This window comes from Bombina bombina, unplaced genomic scaffold, assembly GCF_027579735.1.
Source record: "Bombina bombina isolate aBomBom1 unplaced genomic scaffold, aBomBom1.pri scaffold_866, whole genome shotgun sequence".
Lineage (NCBI taxonomy): Eukaryota > Metazoa > Chordata > Amphibia > Anura > Bombinatoridae > Bombina > Bombina bombina.
This window is the reverse complement of record NW_026512550.1, coordinates 57358-82651: the sequence shown is the minus strand read 5'-3', so window position 1 is coordinate 82651 and position 25294 is coordinate 57358. Positions and strand designations below refer to the sequence as shown.

Genomic DNA, 25294 nt, shown 5'->3' with positions numbered 1-25294 from the left:
TCGCCTCCGCCATCGACTTGAGAGAAAAAAGCAGGCAGCGAAGCGAAGTTAGACAACGCTGATTGCTTGAGGAGCTGTTAATATAAGTCGGGATGGTTTTGCAGTAAGAAACTCCCTGCATCTCCGGACTCTAACTTTCATCCATGTCCTCACTGAGAGACTGACAGGACTACTTAAAACTCCTGTCCCATGCCGAAGAGTACTACCTTCCATAAGAGACAAAAACAAAAATTAGAAATTCTGACACTTCTCTGCCATCCTCCTGGGACGAAAGGCAAAGAATGACTGGGGGATAAGGGGAGTGGGAGGAGTATTTAAGCCTTTGGCTGGGGTGTCTTTGCCTCCTCCTGGTGGCCAGGTTCTTATTTCCCAAAAGTAATGAATGCAGCTGTGAACTCTTTCCATTTAAGAAGAAAATTATAATTTACGGTAGATGGTGCACTTCACATCTGAGCTGAGTTTTCGCAGCGCTGGGTGTTAAACTAACTGGTTATTGCTTTACTGTGTCTTGGGTCAGCCACTCCCTGCTGTCTGGTTGCTATGACCTCAAGCATCAAGATGTCACTAAATAGAAATGTGTGATATGATCTAGCACAAAGACTATTCCTTGGTGTCTAACACAACTGCACTTCCATTTTTTCTATACCAATTTATAAAAATGTTTAAAGTGCTGTGTTTCTCTGTTGTGTTTTTTCAGGATTTATTATCTGTACAACAGAAAGCATGCATGCGCAACATGCACTATAACGCTGGAAACCTAAATCTGTGTCTAAAATGGTAGAGTGTATTCACAGCAAATGCTTCCAAATGTCATTGGATGGTGGCTTGTGAAATAAGGATATATGTGAGCAAATTATTATAGTTTAGTTCAGTTAAAGGGACACTAAAACCAAAATTATACGATCATGATTAAAGGGATACTAAACCCAATTTTGTTCTTTCATGATTCAGATAGAGCATGCAATTGTAAGCAACTTTCTAATTTACTCCTATTATCAAATTTTCTTTGTTCTCTTGCTATCATTATTTGAAAAAGCAGTAATATAAGGTTTGGAGCCATCCCATGTTTGGTTCAGCACCTGGGTAGCGCTTGCTGATTGGTGGCTAAATGTAGCAAACCAATCAGCAAGTGCTACCCAGGCGCTGACCCAAAAATGGGCCGGCACTTAAGCTTACAGTCCTGCTTTTTCAAATCAAGATAGCATGAGAATGAAGAAAAACTGTTAATAGGGGTAAATTAGAAAGTTGCTTAAAATTGCATCCTCTATCTGAATCGTGAAAGAAAAAAATTGGATTTAGTATCCCTTTAGGATAGAGCATGCAGTTTTAATAGACTTTCCAATTATCTCCCATTATCAAATTTTGCAGTCTTTTTATAAGCACACTTTTTGAAGCCCAAGCTCCAACTGAGCATGTGCACAAAGTTCACAGTGTATATGTATAGTAGCTTGTGATTCAGAGTGTTAGTGCAATGCTTTTTTATTATGCACCTGTTAATTGTGCAAGTCTACTGTAGTTAATGGACCTTGAAATAGTTTAGTTTAATTCCCCCTTGATTTAATCATGTAAGTCTTTCAAAACAACAATGGAGATTCTGTCACACAAAGACTAAAACCTGTGCCCCAGTATATACATGGAAAACTACAATAATAAAATAGTGCAAGGTTTCATTTTACTCTATCACACTGGCATCTTACCTCTGGCATGTAGATTTAAAGTTTGATCGAGACAGGTCAAATGCTCTGGGTCCACTACCATAAGCCTTATAGAATTTGCTGTGCAATACAAAAAATAATGCTTTCGTTATTGTGAAGGTTATTATGAAAGAATAATAAGAACGAAAAACATAATTTATGTCAGAACATACCTGATAAATTTATTTCATAGTGGCAAGAGTCCATGAGCTAGTGACATATGGGATATACATTCCTACCAGGAGGGGGCAAAGTTTCCCAAACCTCAAAATGCCTATAAATAAAACCTCCCACCTCACACATACCTTAGTTTAATGTGTAGTCAAGAAGTGAGGTGTAAAAAAAAAAAAAAAAAAAAAAAAAAGAGTAAAAAGCATATAAAAAGATGAACTGGAAAAAATAAAGTGCTTTCTACAAAAAATTATAACCACAAAAATAGGGTGGGTCTCATGGGCTCTTGCCATTATGAAAGAAATTAATCAGGTAAGTTCTTACATAAATTAGGTTTTCTCTTTCATGCAAGTAGCAAGAGTCCATGAGTTAGTGACGTATGGGATATAATACCCAAGATGTGGAAATCCACAAGTCACTAGAGAGGGAGGGATACAATTACAACAGCTAAATCCGCTGAGAAATTAAATCCAAAAAAATAAGTTTCCTTAAAAATGTAAAAAAACAAACAAAAAACAAACAAACAAACAAACAAAAAAAAAAAAAAAACTCAAATCAAAAGGCACTAGAATCAAACTGAGACAACTGCCTGAAGAACCTTTCTACCAAAGGCTGCTTCCGAAGAAGCAAAACACACAAAAATGGTAAAATTTAGTAAAAGTATGCAAAGAAGACCAAGTTGCTTTGCAAATTTGATCAACTGAAGCTTCATTCTTGAAAGCCCAAGAAGTGGCAACTGATCTAGTAGAAGGAGCTGTAATTCTCTGACGCGGAGACTGCCCCGCCTCCAAATAAGCTTTCTGACCTTTCCTGGAACCAGAAAAAAAATAACAAATAGACTAGAAGTCTTTCTGAAATCTTTAGTAGCCTCAACATAATATTTCAAGCTCTTACCACATCCAAAGAATGTAAAGACCTTTCAAGAGTATTCTTATGATTAGGACACAAGGAAGGAACAGCGATTTCCCTATTAATTTTGTTAGAATTCACAACTTTAGGCAAAAATGTAAATGAAGTCCGTAAAACAGCTTTATCTTGATGGAAGATCAGATAAGGAAACTCACAAGAGAGAGCAGACAAGTCAGAAACTCTTCTAGCAGAAGAGATAACCAAAATAAATAAACCCTTTCCAAGAAGGTAATTTAATATCCAATGCATAGGCTCAAAAGGTGAATCCTGTAAAATCTTCAAAACCAAATTGAGACTCCAAGGAGGAGAAATATATTTAATAACAGGTTTGATACGAATTAAAGCCTGAACAAAACAATGAATATCAGGAAGATTAACAATCTTTCTATGAAATAAGACAGAAAGAGCAGAAATTTGTCCTTTTAAAGTATTAGCAGACAAACCCTTATCCAAACCATCCTGAAGAAACTGTAAAATCCTAGGAATTCTGAAAGAATGCCAAGAATAATTATGAGTGCAACACCATGAAATGATACATTTTCCTTGAAACAGACTTACGAGCCTGTATCACAGTGCTAATTACAGAGTCAGAGAAACCTCTATGACTAAGCACTAAGCGTTCAATTTCAATGCCTTCAAATTTAGAGATTTGATATCCTGATGGAAAAATGGCCCTTGAGACAGAAGGTCTGGCCATAAAGGAAGTGGTCAAGGCTGGCAACTGGACAACCGGATAAGATCCGCATACCAAAACCTGTGAGGCCATGCTGGTGCTATCAGAAACACATGAGGAAAAAAAAAATTCTACTTTACCATTTTTAGCGGAGATACCGGAGGGGAGGAGCTAGCACCATCGTGGCATGCTAGCACCCGGCTCTAATGTAAAGAGCAAGTTTGAACTACCCTCACCTGCATCTATCCTTGGCTGGTGAGGAAACGGCCCGGCCGGGACATCATTTTTGCAGTTACCGGTACTCTATCTGCAGATTGACTCAGAAACGTCACGACGCCAAGGGGCGTTCCGGTACTGAAAGGAGTATCCACACACCTCTGGGAGGCTACCGAATGCACAGAACTAGTGCTTGAGGAGAGAGGTGATAGGAGGAATCATCCCAAAGTGAAATCTGAAGTCGGGAGAAGTGAGGCCGCGGAAGACGGAGGTGTCCGACTCCAGTGGCTTACTGCACTATACCCAATAAGAGATTTCTCCAGCAGAGTTGTAGAGGGAAATTGGCTGACCTATCAAACACTATCGCAGTCATTGCATAGCACCACTAGTGGGAGGCAAGGGGCCCAAGACCCGGGTCAGTCGGAGAGGTCCAGGATTATCAATACTAAAAAGGCTTAAAAAAAAACCGTCAAGTATCACGGCAAAGCCCCTTTTTCTTTTCTCTCAATCAGACTTTTCTAAAATCGATAAGGGATATTTTGGCTGATATAAAATATTCAGCTAGAAAGGATAAATTGGGAGCGTTAAAGGTGGTTCTGCTGTACTGTGCCTATGTTCCAGGTCCTCTGTATTCTGCCAAATGAGTCTTATGTGCTGACAATAAACATGTATTCAGGAAGGCCAGTTTGGTAGCAAAGGTGGCTCTGCTGTATTGTACTTACCCTGTAGGAGCCCAAACAGCCCAATTTAAGTCTAAAACATCTTGTTTCACAAGCCATCAACACTCAGTAAAAACATCCCAAGCACATTATAAAGATCTCTTTAGAGCTGTCTTGAAGGGTGAGAGAGCTGGTAGATTGGAGACAGGCTCCTCTGGAGGAGAGGATAAAATGTGCCTGTTGAAAAGCAGGAATCTACTACCCAAAAAAGAGGAAAGACTGACTTTTCTGAGACTTTTTTTTTTCTTTTTTTGCTTAAGACTGTGCTTATTTATACCACCTCAAGGTAAGTCTTGGAAAGCTTAGGACCCCATCAATGAAGGAATTTTTATGGACTGATTTAGCCGACTCCCCATAAGTAAAGAGAAAGTTGCAGAATATAATAGTATATGTCTCTGTTCTTTCTGCTGTATAAAGATTAGTGACCCTAGTATCTTGTATAGAATTTCAGACAGATATATTTAGGCTTCGTACTCTCAATAACAGGGTTGTCTCTGCCATGTTGGTAGTCCCTGCTTAAATCAATTCTTTTTCATTTGGGTTGTGGTAGCTTTACTAAAAATATACAGGTTTGGTGTCTTGGATATAGAAACCCCTCTTTTCTAACTCCCCTTGTGTGGAAGAAGAGAGAAAAAGAAAGGGATAGAAAATCTTAGCTTAAGTCAATTTCCTGTTAGGCCCTATAATACAAACTCAGAAATTGAATTGAGACTATACTGCTATAATACTTCCTCCTTTTATAAGTATAAGTGAATAATGCTTTGAGACATGATGGTTAACTTTAACAATGTGTGATGCTAGCAAAAGTTATGTGGCACAATATTTCCTCTTTTTCGTAAGATTGTATAACACCAGGGGTGATTTATATTGTTTCTTCTTTCAAATTGATAGGGTAATGTTTAAGATAAATACACGTGTTTTTTTGTAAAACACACAGTTTCCCAAGCACTTCCAGCAACATAAGGCTGGTCTGAAAAAGAATTATATATATATATATATATATATATATATATATATATATATATATATATATATATATATATATATATATATATATATAACACCTGCACAAGAGTACGTTGGGGCTAATCATTAGCCATATTTCACAAGAGTGTTTTTTAGGGGCTATACATTAGCCATTCTCACTAATTTTTATGGAAAGATTTATATACCATTCTAAAACCCCACCACCCAATATGCCGTCTAAGCCATATGTCCTCAAAAAAAAAATACAGTTAATGACAGAGGACGTATGGCGTACGTCCTTGGTCTGGAAAGCAGCTGGAAGCGATCCTGATCGCTTCCAGCCGCTTTCCGGTTATTGCAGTGATGCCTCGATATCGAGGCATCCTGCAATAACCCCCCTTGGCCATCAGATGCAGAGAGCCACTCTGTGGCCCTCTCTGCACCGGACATCGATGGCCGGTATCGTTGGTGGGTGGGAGCTTACGTGGGAGGCGGGTGGGCGGCCATCGATGGGCCATATGACGTTGAGGGGGGCGGGATCGGCGGGGGCGTGCGCGTGCACGGGGGGTGCGTGCACTGGGTGGATGCGGGTGGGAACAGCTACACTACAGAAAGCTATTAAAAATAAAAGTTGGGTAAAAGTAGAAAAAAATTACAAATCGAAGTGATCTGGGAGGTGGAGGGGGGTTGTTCTTTGGGGGGCAAGCTACACTACAGAAAAAAGAATAAAAAGGCATTTTTTTTGCAGTAACTGGGTACTGGCAGACAGCTGCCAGTACCCATGATGGCTCCCAGTAAGGTAGAGGGGGAGGGTTAGAGAGCTGTTTGGGGGGGGGGGGGGATCCTACACATCAGCATATGTAAATATGCTAAAAAAATTATACATTTTTAAAAAAATACCTTTTATTTTAGTACTGGCAGACTTTCTGCCAGTACTTAAGATGGCGGGGACAATTGTGGGGTGGGGGAGGGAAGAGCACTGTTTGGGAGGGATCAGGGGGTCTGATGTGTCAGGTGGGAGGCTGATCTCTACACTAAAGCTAAAATTAACCCTGCAAGCTCCCTACAAGCTACCTAATTAACCCCTTCACTGCTGACATAATACACGTGTGATACGCAGCGGCATTTCGTGGCCTTCTAATTACCAAAAAGCAACGCCAAAGCCATATATGTCTGCTATTTCTGAACAAAGGGGATCACAGAGAAGCATTTACAACCATGTGTGCCATAATTGCACAAGCTGTTTGTAAATAATTTCAGTGAGAAAACTAAAGTTTGTGAAAAAGTGAACAATTTTTATTTTATTTGATCGCATTTGGCGGGGAAATGGTGGCATGAAATATACCAAAATGGGCCTAGATCAATACTTTGGGTTGTCGATTACACTACACTAAAGTTAAACTTAACCCTACAAGCTCCCTAATTAACCCCTTCACTGCTGGGCATAATACACGTGTTGTGCGCTGTGGCATTTAGCGGCCTTCTAATTACCAAAAAGCAACGCCAAAGCCATATATGCCTGCTATTTATGAACAAAGGAGATCCCAGAGAAGCTTTTACAACCATTTGTGCCATAATTGCACAGACTGTTTGCAAATAATTTCAGTGAGAAACCTAAAATTGTGAAAAAGTGAACGATTTTTTTAAGTTTGATCGCATTTGGCGGTGAAATGGTGGCATGAAATATACCAAGATGGGACTAGATCAATTCTTGGGGTTGTCTACTACACTAAACTAAAGCTAAAATTAACCCTAGAAGCTCCCTACATGCTCCCTAATTAACCCCTCCACTGCTGGGCATAATACACATGTGGTGCGCAGTGGCATTTAGCGGCCTTCTAATTACCAAAAGAAAATGCCAAAGCCATATATGTCTGCTATTTATGAACAAAGGGGATCCCAGAGAAGCATTTACAACCATTTGTGCCACAATTGCACAAGTTATTTGCAAATAATTTCAGTGAGAAACCTAAAGTTTGTGAAAAAAATTGTGAAAAAGTGAACAATTTTTTTTATTTGATCTCATTTGGCGATGAAATGGTGGCATGAAATATACCAAAATGGGCCTAGATCAATACTTTGGGATGTCTTCTAAAATAAAATATATACATGTCAGTGGATATTCAGGGATTCCTGAAAGATATCAGTGTCCCAATGTAACTAGCGCTAATTTTGAAAAAAAGTGGTTTGGAAATAGCAAAGTGCTACTTGTACTTATTGCCCTATAACTTGCAAAAAAAGCAAAGAACATGTAAACATTGGGTATTTCTAAACTCAGGACAAAATTTAGAAACTATATAGCATGGGTGTTTTTTGGTGGTTGTATATGTGTAACAGATTTTGGGGGTCAAAGTTAGAAAAAGTGTTTTTTTTTCCATTTCTTCCTCATATTTTATAATTTTTTTTATAGTAAATTATAAGATATTATGAAAATAATGATATCTTGAGAAAGTCCATTTAATGGCGAGAAAAACAGTATATGTTTGGGTACAGTAAATGAGTAAGAGGAAAATTACAGCTAAACACAAACAGTGCAAAAATGTAAAAAATAGCCTTGGTCCCAAACGGACAGAAAATGGAAAAGTGCTGTGGTCATTAAGGGCTTAAGACAAGATTTGCTCGCTGCTACTAGTGAAATAAAGCAGTTTGTGACACGTATGAACGAATTAGAAGCAAGAGTCTCAGACATAGAAGATAGGGCAGTAATTCAGGACCAGATGTCCAATTCTCACTACACCAAACTAAATTTTCTACAATCCAAAATAGAAGAATTAGAAGATGGGTCTATGCACAACAACCTCAGGGTTGCTGGGCTCCCAGAAACAGGGGACTTTCAAGATTTGATAAATTTTGCAGCTACCCAACTCCCCAAATTAGTAGGTAGCAACACAGAGAACTTAAGGATACCCATAGAAAGAGCTCACAGAATATGAGCAATTAGAAGAAATCCTGATGGTTTGGTGAAACCACGAGTAGTTATCATCAAATTCTTGAACTTTCAGGATAAGTTTCACATACTCAGATTATATTGTAAAAATAATAATATTATGATTGGACCTATTAAGGTACTTTTATTTCAAGATTTTTCATTTGAAACCCAGGCCAGACGTAGGGAAATTGCCCCATTTTGTTCTCAATTAATTAGGGCTAACCTAAGGGCTAGACTTGTATACCCTGCCAAGATAATCCTGGATAAGGATGGTGAAACCTTTATTTTTAACAAAACCGAGGAGGTTAAAGCCTTCTGTTTGAGTAAGGGGATAGAATAACAATTTAGACTCCAGATATGGATAAATATGGGCCCCATTCCATGAATGAGGGCACTGTATACTGAAATCTTATCCAAGAGTTTATATCTAAAACTGTTTTTTTTTTGGTACTGCTTGAAAAACATCCATACTTTACCTTCACTTTAAAAACTAGAAAGAGGATGTACCATCTCCCCCCCCTCCCTTCTTTTTTTTCCCCTCCCTCCCCCACTCCTTTTTTTCTTCTACACTTCTCACTGTTAAAGGGACACTGTACCCAAAAATTTTCTTTCGTGATTCAGATTGAGCATGAAATTTTAAGCAACTTTCTAATTTACTCCAATTATCAAATTTTCTTCATTCTCTTGGTATCTTTATTTGAAATGCAAGAATTTAAGTTTAGATGCCAGCCCATTTTTGGTGAACAACCTGGGTTGTCCTTGCTGATTGGTGGATAAATCCATCCACCAATAAAAAAGTGCTGTCCAGAGTACTGAAACCAAAAAAAATCTTAGATGCCTTCTTTTTCAAATAATGATAGCAAGAGACCGAAGAAAAATTGATAATAGGAGTAAATTAGAAAGTTGCATGCTCTTTCTGAATTACAAAATAAAAAAATTGGGTACAGTGTCCCTTTAAGGGCATCTAGATGGAAAAACTAAAAATATTCTCATGGAACGTGTGGGGGGGGGGGGGGGGGGATTTCATCCCCAATTAAAAGGAAGTTATTGATCAAACACTTAGGATCCAAAAGACCACATAGTATTTATTCAGGAGACACATCTTAAACCTCAGGAGGCCATTAAGCTCAAATGTAAGTGGGTGGGAGAAGTGGTGTCCCCCCCCCCCCCGTACGATAAATCTAAAAGGGGTCTAGCTATTTTATTTCATAAACAGTTAAAATACAAAATAATCTCAGTAATTAATGATTCTGATGGAAGATTCCAAATTATAGAAGTCGAAATTAACGGGGATACCTTTGTCTTTTGTAATGTTTATGGTCCGAATGTGGTGGATAAAAAATTCTTGGAAGATATTAGTTTAAAATTATTTTTACATAGTGGGAAAAACATAGTGGTCGCAGGTGATTTCAATATGGCCTTTTCTCATATTTTAGATAGATCCAAACTTAGTCATGGCCCCAGGAAGTCTAGAGAATCAGATATTCTTCATAGATTCTGCCAGAAATTAGCTCTGCAGGATATATGGTGAGCACAGAACCCTGATCGTAGGGAATATACATGTAGCTCTAGTGTATATAAATCCTTTGCAAGAATTGTTTTTTTTTTTTAAATAGCAAAACATATGTTAAAGATGGAAATTCAGACAGCTATCCAAGATATTGTGGTTTCAGATCACGCAGTGATCACATTAGAGATAGGCCTTAGGGATAACCACTCAACAGGTAAGGGTAGGCTGTTTTTTCCCCAGCACTTGATCAATAATGTTTGTTTCAAATCATGGATCCAAAACAGATGGAAACAATTTCAGGGAGATAATGCTGGATATTTAGATAAACCAGAAATATTTTGGGAGACTGCCAAGGCAGTTTTTAGGGGGGAGATCCAAGCTTACCTTGTAAAAATATGTGCAATTCGGAGAAAAAGTGAAGAGCAGCTCTCCAACACTCTTAGAAATGACTACAGGAAATATCTCAGTAATCCCACCGTTGATTTATGGAATAAAGGTAGTAAATTGGTTTATGATTTATTTCTAAAACAATTCTCAATCTCCGAAGAACAGAAAGTTAAAGCTATATTCTCAGGGGTGCAGGGTATTTCTGCTAAATATTTAGCAAGGATTGTTAAAATTAGACAGCAAAAAAACTACATTGCGGCTCTAAAAGTTAATAACACAAGAGTGACAGACCCAGCAGAGATCAGGGAAGCCTTTTTCAAAAATTTTAAGGAATTGTATGCAGCCAATCAAATTGATAGTGAGCTTAAAGATCAGTTTTGGCAGAGGGTAGCTTTACCCCAAATTGTGAGGGCTGACTTACAAAGATTAAATGAACCTATTATAGTAGAAGAAGTAACTAAAACAATATATAAATTAAAATTAGGCAAAACACCTGGACCGGACTCGATACCCGTAGAATTCTACAAATTACTTGTTGACCAGATCCCTATTATTTTATGTAACTTATTTAATGATTATTACATGAGCAATAAACCTCAATCAGCACTTTTCGCAGCATCTAATATAGTATTAATTCCCAAGAAAGGTAAAGATCCAGAACTCCCCACATCATACAGGCCAATTTCCTTACTAAATCAGGACTATAAGATCCTCACGGCTATTTTAGCTAACAGATTGAAATCTTCTCTAGGGTATATTATTCATACAGATCAGACAGGTTTTATGACAGGTAGAAACCCAGTAAAGAATTTACGTAAGGTTCAATTGGTGCTTGATCATTTCTGGAATAAACCAGAAAAAAAAAAAGGATACCACTCTAAGCCAGATCTCGCCATTCTTACAATAGACGCGGAAAAAGCGTTCGACTCCATCACATGGGACCACCTTTTCACCTCCCTGGAGGGATTTGGTTTTATTGGAGTCTTTCAACAATTTATTAAACAACTCTATAAAGAACCAACCTCATCTGTTATAGTAAACAGGGGAGCCACCAATAGATTTGTTCTTAGGCGAGGCACCCGTCAAGGGTGACCGCTATCTCCATTTCTTTTTAACATATCCCTTGAACCGTTAGCTATATATCTAATACAAGAACTACAGGGTATATCTATAGGAAAACACAAAATGGTTCTCTCTCTTTTTGCAGATGATCTATTATTTTTTCTTAGTAATACAGCTGATTATATTCCTCAACTTCTAAGGATATGCAATATGTTTAGTTCATTTTCAGGCTACAAAATTAACTACGGAAAATTGGAGATCTTATGGATATATAAACCATCTGATCCGATAATACACCCTTTTAGCGAAACCACACAGATAACATATTTAGGTATTACATTAAGTAATAATCCAAGTTTATGGTATAATTTAAACTTTAAACAATGTATTAATGGGTTGGACCTGAAGTTACAGAGCTGGAGTAATCTACCATTGATTACTGCTCGAATCATGTTAGTTAAGACTGTTCTCTTCCCTAAATTAATATATTTTTTATATTTTTTTACAGAATCTTCCGCTTCTTCTATATAAAAAAGATATAATCTTTCTTCATAGGAGCTTTAATCCGTTTATCTGGCAGGGTAAGAAACCACGTATCTCATTAGTTAAGTTAACACTGCCCAAACAATTTGGTGGACTAGCTTGACCAAAATGTGAAACTATATAATTATGCAGCTTTATGTAAATATGCTTTGGACTAGATATCTGAAAAAGAGTTAGTCTCATTTTACGAGATGGAATCTAGCTTAATATTACCTTTCAGTCTAAAAGCAATTTTACACCAAACTGCAAATAAACTCCCTGACACAATTAATCAAATGTTCACATTTAAACAAATTATACAGGCATGGCAAAAAAAATTTGTAGTGAGCTCAAGGTTGATCATCGGAAATCTGATTTTTTTACCCTTGATAGGTAATCCACGTTTTCTTCCTGGGCTGGGCGCCTCAATATTCTCGGTCTGGGCTGAGAGGGTAGTAAAGTATGTGTCCCAGATATGTGACGGAAAAAACTTAACACTTCGATCTTTTGAGGTATTATCTCGACAATACAATCTCCCCCCTTCGAGTTTCTATGCCTATTTACAGGTTAGGCACTGGGTAGAAAAATTAAGGTAAGATACGGGCCCGGAACTAGATTCAAAGGAACTAAGGGTAATGGTAAGAAAATACCAGGAGGGGGTGAACACCATCTCTCAAACTTATGATGCTATGTTGAAGGCTATGGGGGGGGAAATATGACAGAGATACTAATAAAATTGTCAAAAGAAAAGATCAATGTGGATAGTGACACAATTTCTCAGAGTATAGTGTTAGACTCCAAAGCAACGACTATGCACAGTCAAAGAGAAGCCCACATGAAAATGTTAAACAGGGTAACCAGCTAGAATAGCAAAGTTGAATCAGGATAAAGCGAAATGCCCAAAATGCAGACTAAGAAATGCAGACTTAATGCACTGCATTTGGGCTTGCCCAAAAGCATATCAATTTTGGCAGAAAGTAAATTTTTGGGGAAGTAAGATAATGGGGTCAAACATTAAACTGGATCCACTCCAGGTTTTCTTTTTATGTAAATATACAAGGGCCTCCCCCAATAATAGGCTTATTAATTTACTTATTTTGACTGGGAGGAACTTAATCTTAAAGGGACACTCAATCAAAATGAAACTTTCATTATTCAGATAGAGCATGCCATTTTAAACAACTTTCCAATTAACTTCCATTAACAAAATATGCACAGTCTTTTTATATTTAAACTTTTTGAGTCACCAGCTCCTACTGTGCATGTGCAAGAATAAGTGTGTATGCATCTGTGAATGGCTGATGGCTGTCACATGGTACGTGTATGCATTTGTGATTGGCTGATGGCTGTCACATGGTACAGGGGGAGTGGAAAAGACATAACTTTTAAAATTGTCAGAAGAAAAATCTACTACTCATTTGAAGTTCAGACTAAGAGCTATTGCATTGTCTTGTTATCTTGCATTTGTTGCTTATGCAAATCTACTGTGTTGACTGGTCCTTTAAGGAACTGGAAAGGACAGAAAAGTTTGAGATTCATAGATTTCCTTAAGGATATACAATACCAGATGGTGGTTGAACAAATAAATTTGAGGAACACTAACTCTAAACAGATAGCTCGATTTTTCAACAAATGGAAAGGATATATTAGCTCACTCCCTCTGGAAGTGCAAAAACAGGCAGTTTCAAATTCTAAAACATCTACTTGGGTACAACATCAACTAGACAAGGGGGTACTCCTGAGATTGGGGTTTTCAGAGGAATAGTCTTAAAAGGTGAACTAGAGAGGGGGGGGGGGAAACAGAAGGGTCCCCCCATTCCCCCCTCCGGAGCAGAGGAAAATGTAAGTTAATCCTAATAATTAAAGAATCCAATATAAGGCCACTCATTTGGTAATAATAGGAGACTCACAAGTAAAAAGAGCAAATGAGGGACATTATTTGTTTCAAATAGGGCTTAGACGGTTCAAATGATATACAGATGATATATAAGGAGTTTGATCTCTAGATTGGTATGAAGATGGTTGGATTAAGAAAGTTGAAGGTGACTATTTGATTTAAATGAGGATAACACATTTTGTATACGCGCAAAGACATAAATTGGAAAATCTTGACATAAAATGGTATTATCCATCTTCAACTTTCAAAGGGAATATAGGAAACCAGGAAGCATTGAGTTAATTTGTTAAAGTTATAAAAGTTGTATTATAATTTTTAAAGGAACCAATGGGGAATGTAAAGTTAATTTTCGTCTGGAAGCCCAATCGAGTCTATGGCGCTTTGGGGAGAGTTTCCCTCCCCATCCCATGGTTCTTGTGTATTATTTATCTCTATTTTCTTTTGTTGTGGTTTTTATGACTATGGCTAGATAAGAAACGACTATCTGCCATATGGTTATACTTATTGAATCTTGGTTAAAATGTATGTGTTTATGAAATAATTAAAAGGAAAACACCCCAACAATGTAGATAGTTAGGGCATCTAGCAGGGTCATAATGAAGATTTGAAATGTTACATGATTGTTATATGAACATAGCTTTACTGAAATCCTAAATATCTCAATTTGTATCTTGTTTAATGTACCAATCCTCTTTCTTTACCCTGTGTTGTATGATATCATGTCTTAAGTATGTCTGCATTGTTGGATATAAAAAAAAAAAGAGAGAAACACATGAGATTGTTCCATTATGATCTTGGAGATCACCCTTGAAAGAGGAACCAGAGGTGGAACAATATAAGCAGGTTGGTAAAACCAAGGAACTGCTAAGGCATCCACCATCTCCGCCTGAGGATCCCTCGACCTGGAAAGGTATCTGGGAAGCTTCTTGTTTAGACGGGAGGCCATCAGATCCATTTCTGGAAGACCCCACATCTGTACAAAATGAATAAACACATCTGGATGGAGAGACCACTCCCCCGGATATAACGTCTGACGGCTGAGATAATCCGCTTCTCAATTTTCTACACCTGGGATATGAATCGTAGAAATTTGACAAGAGTTGGATTCCATCCAAGATACTTCCTTCATTGCTGAAGGAGTCCCTCCTTGATGATTGACATATGCCACTGTTGTGATATTGTCCGTTTGAAAACGAATGTAAATTTCTCTCTTCAATAGAGGCCAAGAGCTCTAAAAAAAGGCACAGAGTTCTAAAATATTGATTGGTAACCTCGCCTCATGAGGATACAAAACCTCTTCTGCTGTCAGAGACCCCCAGTCAGCTCCCCAACCTGTGAGACTTTCATCTGTTGTGATCACAGTCCAGGTAGGACGAACAAATGAGGCACCTTGAACAATAAGGTGATGGTCTAACCACTAAGTCAGAGAGAGTTGTGTTGGGATTTAAGTATATCAGTTGTGATATACGAGTATAATCACTGCACCATTGGTTCAACATGCAAAGCTGTAGAGGCATCATATGAAAACGAGCAAAGGGGATTGCGTCCGATGCTGCAGTCATAAGACCTAAAACTTCCATGCACATACCCACTGAAGGGAATGATAGAGACTGAAGGTTTAGACAAGCTAAAACTAACTTCATTTATCTCTTGTCTGTCAGAGAAAGAGTCATGGACACTGAATCTATCTGAAAACCTAAAAAGGTGACCCTTGTCTGAGGAATCAAGAAACTCTTTTGTAAATTGATCCTACAAGCATGTTTTTGAAGAAACCACACTAGTTGCTTTGTGTGAGATTCTGCTAAATGAAAAGATTGAGCTAGTACTAAGATATCATCCAAATAAGGAAACGCCACAATACCCTGCTCTCTGATTACAGAACGAAGGGCACTGAGAACCTTCGAAAAGAATCTTGGAGCTGTCGCTAGGCCAAACGGAAGAGCGACACATTTGTAATGCTTGTCTAGAAAAGAGAATCTCAGAAACCGATAGTGGTCTGGATGAATTGGAATGTGAAGAGAAGTGCCCTGTAAGTCTATTGTGGACATGAAATGCCCTTGCTGAACAAAAGGCAGAATAGTCCTTATAGTCACCATCTTGAAAGTTGGGACTCTTACAAAACAATTTAAAAATTTCAGATCCAGAATTGGTCAGAACGAATCTTCTTTCTTTGGGACAATTAATATATTTGAATAAAAACCCAAACCCCATTCCTGCAGAGGAACTAGAACAATCACCCCTGAAAGCTCTAGGTCTGAAACACACTTTCGAAAAAGCCTGAGCCTTCACAGGGTTTGTTGGAACATGAAAAAGAAAGAATCTTCCCATGGGAGGTCTTATTCTGAAACCAATTCGATACCCTTGAGAAACAATATTCTGAATCCAATGATTTTGAACAGATACTGTCCAAATGTGTTGAAATAATTTCAGTCTGCCCCCCACCAGTTGAACTGGTTTGAGGGCCACACCTTCATGCAGTCTTAGGGACTGGATTTGGTTTCTTGAGGCTTGGATTTATTCCAATTCAGAGATGGTCTCCAATTAGAGCCAGAGGCCTTAGGGGAAGGAGAGGTCTTTTGTTCTCTATTCTGATGAAAGGAACGAAAACGATTGGGAGCTTTAAAAATTTACCCTTAGATTTCTTATCTTGGGGCAGAAAAACTCCCTTTCCCCCGGTGATAGTAGAGATAATAGAATCCAATTAAGAACCAAATAAATTACTACCCTGAAATGATAAAGATAGTAATCTCGATTTAGACACCATATCAGCATTCCAAGATTTAAGCCATAAAGCTCTTCTAGTAAGAATAGCTAAAGACATAGATTTAATATCAATCTTAATGACATCAAATATAGCATCACAAATGAAATGATTAGCATGTTGAAGTAAAAGAACAATGCTAGACCATTTAGGATCTGTTAACTGTTGAGCTTAACTGTCCAACCAAAAAGTTGAAGCAGCAGCAACATCAGCCATAGATATATCAGGTCTAAGAATATAACCAGTATGTAAATATGCTTTTGTAAGATAAGATTCAATCTTCCTATTTAAAGGATCCTTAAAGGGGCACTAAACCCAATTTTTTTCGTTCAGGATTCAGATAGAGCATGCAATTTTAAGCAACTTTCTAATTTACTCCTATTATCAATTTTTCTTCGTGCTCTTGCTATCTTTATTTGAAAAAGAAGGCATCTAAGCTTTTTTTGGGTTCAGAACTCTGGATAGCACTTTTTTATTGGTGGATGAATTTATCCACCAATCAGCAAGGACAACTCAGGTTGTTCACCAAAAATGGGCCGGCATCTAAACTTACATTCTTGCATTTCAAATAAAGATACCAAGAGAATGAAGAACATTTGATAATAGGAGTAAATTAGAAAGTTGCTTAAAATTTCATGCTCTGAGTCACGAAAGAAAAATTTTGGGTTCAGTGTCCCTTTAAAGGAAGTACTATTTTCCATAGGAATAGTAGTACGTTTGGCAAGAGTAGAAATAGCCCCATCAACCTTAGGGACTTTTTCCCAAAAATCTAAATTAGCCACAGGTAAGATATAGCTTTTTAAACCTAGAAAAAGGGTTAAAAGAAGCACCAAGCTTAGACCATTATTTAGTAAACATATGAGAGATAGCATCTGGAATAGGAAAAAGGTCAGGAGTAACCTCAGAAGTTTTAAAAACAGAATTCAAATGTTTGCTATTCTTCTTATCAAGAGGACTAGATTCCTTAATGCCCAAAGTAAACAATACTTCCTTTAATAAAGAACAAATATATTCCATCCTAAAAAGAAAAGTAGATTTATCAAATTTAGTCTCTGAAGTAAGATCCTCTAAGCCAGAGAAATCATCAGCAGAAGATACTTCAGTACTCTGTTGATCAATACAAACTTCATCAGATTTATGAGAAGTTAAGAGAGACCATTTACGTTTATTTGAAGGCGGAATAGCAGTCATAGCCTTCCCTATGGCTGCAGCAATATAATTCATCTACAGGAATATCATGCACATTAGACTGTAAAGGATTAACAGTAGATGTATTTGTAGTTATAGAAACAATATCAGCATGTAATAATTTTTCAGAACAAGTGCCACATATTTGAGCTGAAGAAGTAAGATCAGCTCATTTACAACATACATGCTTAGCTTTGGTAGAACTATGTTCAGGCAGCTTAGTGCCTACAGTAACATCAGAGGCAGGATCAGTCTGAGACATCTTGCAAAATGTAACAAAAAAGAAAAAATAACATTTAAACAAAATATCCAATTTCCTCAAAATAGCAGTTTGCTTATGATAATTTTTTTTATACAAAAGTAAAATCAAAAGCAAGCAACCTAGCCCTCTATGAATCAAATGAGAGCAGAGAGCAAATGAGGGAGAGACTTAATATAACAAATGTTGGCGCCAAGAACAATGCAAAGATGACGCAAATGCAGAGGAAAAAAAACTTTTGCCACTAAAGCTTAACAAATGAAATGACTTTGCGCCAAAAGAACTCACGTCAAGAAAGACGCAAGAAACGACGCAACACCCGTCACGACAGACGCGACTTTGCGCCAAAGATTACGCAATAAAAAGAAGCATTCTGCGTCATCACGAGCCTAAGCCCACAAAAATGTAAAAGAAAAAAACTGACTCCAAGTTACAACTAACTGGAACCCCAGGTAAGCCTAAAAACTACCATAAACATAATTTACATGCTGAAACTGTTAGACTGCAAAGGGAAATAACAGACCTGACTTATGTCAAATAATATACAATACACATTTAAAACTTTTATAAAATAAAGTGCCAAACATAGCGGAGAGTGTCTTAAAAAAATGATATATACTTACCAGAAGACACCCATCCACATATAGCAGACAGCCAAACCAGTACAGAAACATATCAGCAGAGGTAACGGTAGAGGAGTATAATGTTGATCTGTAAAGGGAGGCAGCAGCTGAATCCCTGCGACCGATTTAGAAAGAGCCTGAGAATAGAGTTGCCATAGGTGAAAACATGGCGTCATCAGGCAATACTCCCTTCACATCCCATCACACTGTACTTTGAGAGGAACTGGGCTTCAATATGCTTAGAAGTTCCTATTACAGAAGAAAATCAAGAACAACTTACTTCACCACCTCCATGAGAGGCAAAATTTGTAAAACTAAGGTATGAGTGAGGTGGGAGGTGTATTTATAGGCATTTTGAGGTTTGGGAAACTTTGCCCCCTCCTAGTAGGACTGTTTATCCCATACGTCACTAGCTCATGGACTCTTGCCACTTACAAGAAAGAAATGTATATATTTTGTTATACCTTCTCTTTCAATCTTATACATTTTTATCATTTTAGCTTTCATGTAATCTTTAGCGATAAAGGGTCACGATTTGTATTAATATCTCTAATAAACTGCATTGCTTGATTAAATATGCAACCTGTATAAATAACTTATGTTATGTTGCAGTTATATTACATAATTGTTGCTTTGGGAGCAAAAAGGTACTTCAGGTTTGTTGATTCATCTTTGAAGAAGAGGACTCAAATTTTCTAGTAAGATTGTAACCATAACACATGTAAATGTGCCTTTTATGAAAAATGTATTAAATTAAGTGAGGGTATACACAATGTAGAATAGTTTGTCCCATTGATGTGAGCCGAGCTACCAAATGACTTACGCTCGGATGGCATCCTCTTTGTACAGAATTTCAGGTATGTTGTCAGGAGATTTCAAACTGCGCCATACAGGAATTTCATATAACGGCTCTCGTTTTGGAGGGAAAGCAGCATATACATCGTACCAAACAGGTTTCTCATTCTGCTTTATAACCCCTGCACGTAACAGATCTCTTACTCTGTAGGTTACAATTATAAAAAATAAAGAAGAATTAACAAACAATATGATGTTAAAAACAACAAATTTTAATAAATAAACCAATTCTAAGTTGATTTAAAGTAATTATATATATATATATATATATATATATATATATATATATATATTTTTTTTTAAACTGACTAAAAATATTTTGGCTGGCTGCAAGTTTCAAACCAGTGTGACAACCTCAATATTAAAATAAAAAAATTGTAGTTAAAAATATAAAATTATGTGGAAGGGGGGGGAGCCTACAGCTGAAGGGACAGGACACAATTCAATTTTTAAGGGCTAACTTTGAAATATTGACTCCAATTTTACATATATACACACACACATATACAGTATTTATGGATAAATCTTAAAATAGTAGGTATATACTTTACTTATGCATATATTGTTTGCCCTACAGGGCGGTATTAATTTTTCTGCTGTCTGCGACCGGGACAGCGGGACTGAGTATCAAGACACTAATGGCACTCAGCATTTAAAAGGGACATTATACACTAGATTTTTCTGCATAAATGTTTTGTAGATGATCCATTTATAGAGCCCATACAGTTTTTTTTTTTTTAAATGGATAGTTTTGCTTATGTTAAAATAACTTTGCTCTGATTTTCAGACTCCTAACCAAGCCCCAAAGTTTTAGGAGAATACTGACATATACCTACTCCAGCTTGCTTCTGTTTGTGTAAAGGGTATTTTCATACCCAAAGGAAAGGGGAGGGTTATCTGATATTTCCCACTTGCAGTGGGTGTTCCAGTAGCCTTTTAAACAGAGCTAAACTGGAAGCTTCTAAGTAAGTTTTTAAACAGTTTTATACCGGATTTTTAAATCAGTATCTGTGCACATTATTCTTTGTAGTAGTGTCTATTACATGCAGTTATATGAAAATTGGCATATACTGTCCCTTTAACTCTATTGATCCCTAGATAAGTATTTGTATATGTATATGTATACAGCTTGGCCTCACTCTTTTCAACGTTTTTTACATTCCCTATATACCAGCTTTCCCTTAGAGACTATAAAGTTTGACAAGACACTATATAGTTTGGGACACATTGTGTTTATTCTCTATAAATGACTAGTTATATTATGCTTTTATACGAGGTCCAAAAGCAGCCTTTTATATATTTTAGAAGCCCTAAGATGAATATAACAGATACCCCTAAGCTGGACACCACAAATACTGGAAACCCCCCCCCCCCCCACACACACACACATTGAAGTTTACGGAAGTAAATAAAAGGAAAATATATCCTATAGCTTTTTCTCCCCAAATTACTATTTTAGATGTACCATGATAATTTTATAACCATATTCCCCATCTCCCATGAATATGCCTATACAATACTACTACTATATACCAATTCCCTGTATATTAATCAGCTACGTATTAAGCAGTAATCTTATTTCCAAATACTTTTATTTTTTATAGTCCTACAGTAGCTGCCAAGTACAAAGGGAAATAGACCAGACACTTACCAGTAAGGGTTGATATTGACTGTATGGTAACCTATTAACAACGCTTCTAATAGCCTGAACTGTTACGTCTTCTATACCATATAAGATATATTACTCTAGAATGTTATGTAAATAGTCTACTCATGTTTTGGAAATAATGTTACATCACTAGGTTAACTCCTATCTGCCTTGTAACCTTACCTTTTTGATGTTATGTACACTTTAAAACCTCAACAGATTTAAAAAACAAATATATATATATATATATATACACATATATATATATACACATATATATATATATATATATATATACACATATATATATATATATATATATATATATATATATATATACACATATATATATATATATATATATATATATATACACATATATATATTTGTAATTTTGTGCCAGCACCACTAGTTTAGTAAATTTCACAGTTTAATATACTGAGATAAAATATCATGTGTCCTATATAGGACCACATTTCTCAGTATAGTGCACAGATAAGGGTATTTAATTAGTATACATATAAACAAGAGAACTCAGACCCTTATTTATCTAGCACCCAACTATTTCTGGAAAAATATATATGCTTATAAACAATGAAAGATTAAAGAATAAATAATACACATACTATTTGAAAGTGCGTTTTTAAAGATTTATATATTGATGTCTGCATAACAATAATACATAAGCAAGACCCCTAAATATGTAGAAAGTTCAAAGTCCACAACCCGGGTTGTTAGGTGGAAATTAATGAGCTAGTCCATTCATTGACCAATATTGGTATTTTTATGAATGCCTAATTGTTGGCACATTTGTAATCCCAATGATGGAAAACAACGTTAATGCAGGGACAGCACCATTAGTTATGTAACACTGACACTGTAGGTTTTTAAACTTGTATCTTCGTGCACCCAATGCAGATTATAACTGTATCATTAGTAGCAGAAAAAAGTGGCAATTTTTCAATACCACATTAGACTTGCTTTGACAGTTCTGTGTTGCGTGTGGGGATATTATAAGACAGGTACCTGCTTCCTTGGTTGTTCCGTCAGTGACGTGTCATGGTTTCATATCTACCTGCTCGTTGTTTCCAATTTTTCTTTTTTCAAACCGGTTTCGGGGATATCACCTTTCCTTTCAACTCCGTGCTTGCTTGGCTCTTTCTGTGCATCTGCACGCCTTGACTTGCACTGGAATATACTTTCGTTAGGAGGTCAGCTTTTTGGACGGTGCACCGCTGCTGCACCGCTCCAAACAAACAAACTTTGCAGCTACGCGCGTTTCACCCGGGGTCCATTCGGGCTTCTTCCGGCTGTGTGTAATTGGAGATTGCTCTCCATAGCCTTTAAACAGTATGCTCCGCCTTTGATTGGCTTTTTCAGGTACATAGTGTGTTTTAGCCGTACAGGTGAAATGTCAGACAATTATAAATGTTTATCTTGTTATGCTTTAACCTTTTTCTTAAAATCACACATTTTCTATATACAATATTATATCTGTTCATACTGTGCAGAGTCCACAACACCCATTTTGTATTAGATTTTCTTATTAACGGAATTACTTTAAATCTTATGGGCAGCTGGATTAAATACCTTAGTATTATGGTTCTGTATATATTGCTTCAGTCTCCTAAAAATGAGCCAAAATTTAGCTCTTCATTTAGGCCCTCTGGTTTTAGACTTTTTAGATTATAGATCCATTTGCTTTCTTTACACAGTAGAATTTTATCTAAATTTCCTCCTCTACCTTTCAAGTCTACTATTTCTAGGCCTCTAAATTTTAACTGTCTCTTGTCGCTATTGTGGCACTCTGCAAAGTGACGTGCTACACTGCTGGTTTTTGTGCATTTATTTTTAATGTCTCTTTTATGTTCTTTTATCCTTTCTTTGAGCTCCCTATAGGTTTTACCTATGTAATATTGGGGGCAGTTGCAGCAAACCATATACACTACTCCTTCACTTTTGCAAGTTATACGTCCCTTTATTGTATGAAAGGACCCAAATTTATCACAGAAGCTTTTTCCTACCAGCATATTTGCGCAGACTGAGCAGTGTGAGCATTTAAAATTCCCATTCTTTTTATCAGTTAACCAGTTTCCTGTATTTTTATTTTTATTCTCAAAGTGGCTCTGAACTAGAAAGTCTTTTAAATTTGGTGCTCTTTTTGGAGTCATAAGTGGGGATTCTCCTACAAATTTGCCTATTGATTTATCAATCCACAAAATGTGCCAGTGTTTATTTAAAATTGAACGGATATTCTGCCATTTATGATTGTATGTTCCTATAAATCGAATTAAGGATGATTCCGTTGTGTCATCTGCTTTTTCATATAATAGATCATCCCTGTCCTTACTTTTAGTCTTATTGAATGCTTTTTTTAGACATTGTTGTGTATAGCCTCTTGCTTTGAATCTTTTATTTAGATTACCTGCTTCAATTTTAAATTGTTCAATATCTGAGCAGTTTCTTTTGTGTCTTAAAAATTGGCCATAGGGTATATTTTGTATCAGTTTTTTAGGATGGTGACTATCAAATGAAAGTAATGAGTTTCCTGCAGTGTCTTTGCGAAATGTTGCTGTTTTGAGGCTATTATTGTCATTGATGATGCGTAAATCAAGAAATGTGATCTCATTTTTACTGTAAGTGTAAGTGAATTTTAAGTTCCAATTGTTATTGTTTAGTTTTTGCATAAATTCTATCAATTTCTTCTCTGTGTCCTCCCATAGGAGGAACACGTCATCGATGAATCTTAGCCATAAAGAAATGGAGTCATTTATCTCAGCACTATTAAGAATTTGATCAAATTCCCATTTTCCTAAGTAGAGGCAAGCAAATGTGGGTGCACAGCAAGTCCCCATTGCTGTTCCTAAGTTTTGTTGATAACATTTGTTTCCAAACATAAAATAATTATGCTTTAAAATAAAAGATAACAGTTCCAACACAAAATTTGTATGTTTGTCATATTCTGAACCTCTTTGAATTAGAAAGTATTTTATTGCCTCTACCCCTTTATCATGGGGGATGCTTGAGTAAAGTGACTCAACATCAATTGCAACCAATAGAGTGTTTGCAGATATACTTATATCATTGAGTTTTTTCAATACATCTAGTGTGTCTTTAATATATGAGGGGAGATTTAGTAAATTAGGTCTAAGGCAAAAATCCACATACTGTGAAATTTTCTCAGTTAGAGAGCCCATGCCCGATATAATGGGGCGACCTGGTGGTGGCAGTTTATTTTTGTGGATTTTTGGTATGCAGTAAAATGTTGCAGTTTTTGGAAATTTAACAAATAGAAAATCAAATTCTCTTTGGTTTATTATGCCTTCATCTTTCGCTTTCATTAAAATTTGAAACAATTTATCTTTGTAGATTTCAGTAGGGTTAAAGTGTAAAACACTGTATTGTTTTTTATCTCTTAGTTGTCTTTGACATTCATCCACATAGTCCTTGGTATTTAGAACTACAATGTTACCGCCCTTATCTGATGGCTTGATGGTTATGCTGGTGTCATTTTTTAAGTTATTTAATGCATTTCTCTGTATCTTCGTTAGGTTGTCAGGTAGGGGCTCATTTGTACTTAGAAGGTCAATATCTTTTTCCACTAATTTGACAAAATTATGAATAAGGGGAATACTGGATAGTGCTGGCATGTATTCTGACTTTTTCTTAAAATCACTAAAACCTATAGCTGTTGTCTGACTTGGTTGACCTGATATTTCTTCCTGTAATTCCTCTAGAATTTTTACACTTTGCCTATCATGTATATTTAAAGTTTTTTTGTCTGTTTTGTTTTCAAAAGTTTTACTTAGAACTATTTTTCGAGCAAATAGATGGAGGTCTTTAACCAATTCAAACTTGTCTAATTTATTCACTGGTGAGAAAGTTAATCCTTTTTCCAAGACCTCTATTTGACTGTCAGAAAGATTTTTTTCCGACAAATTAACAACATTTATAGGTTTCTTTTCCTCCTCTGTCTGAGTGGGTATCTGCGTCTGCCCCTGCCTCTGCCATCTGTGTTTCCTCCCCCCTCTCCTTGATTTGTGTTTTTGTGTCCTAAAAAACTTTTTTGCTGTTCTCTGTAGGAGTTTTGTGTTTTATTTTCATCTCCACTCGAGATTTCTGTTTCAGAGCCACTAGAGGCACTATATGTGTAATCATAAACCTTTTTATCCTGATAGTCTTGCCAGTCTCTTTGATATTTCTTTTTCTTTCTAAATTTTATTGAATCTTGAATTTTACGTAGCTCAACTTTTGCTAGGCCCATAAGCCTCTCATATTCATCTTTTCCTTTCCAAGCATTTATCT

General features: G+C 36.6%; 1 protein-coding gene across 1 annotated transcript in view; it reads right to left on the bottom strand.

The window, feature by feature from the left end:
• The window catches only part of MRPS23 (mitochondrial ribosomal protein S23), a 51617-nt gene extending 27431 nt beyond the window's left edge, over nucleotides 1–24186 (bottom strand). The window contains exons 1-3 of the mRNA XM_053697016.1: nucleotides 24158–24186; nucleotides 19310–19486; nucleotides 1698–1775 (exon numbers count right to left, since the gene is read on the bottom strand). Coding sequence (XP_053552991.1) covers nucleotides 1698–1775; nucleotides 19310–19486; nucleotides 24158–24186 — 284 coding nt within the window. The remainder of the gene's footprint in view (nucleotides 1–1697; nucleotides 1776–19309; nucleotides 19487–24157) is intronic.
• Nucleotides 24187–25294: the final 1108 nt, after the last annotated feature.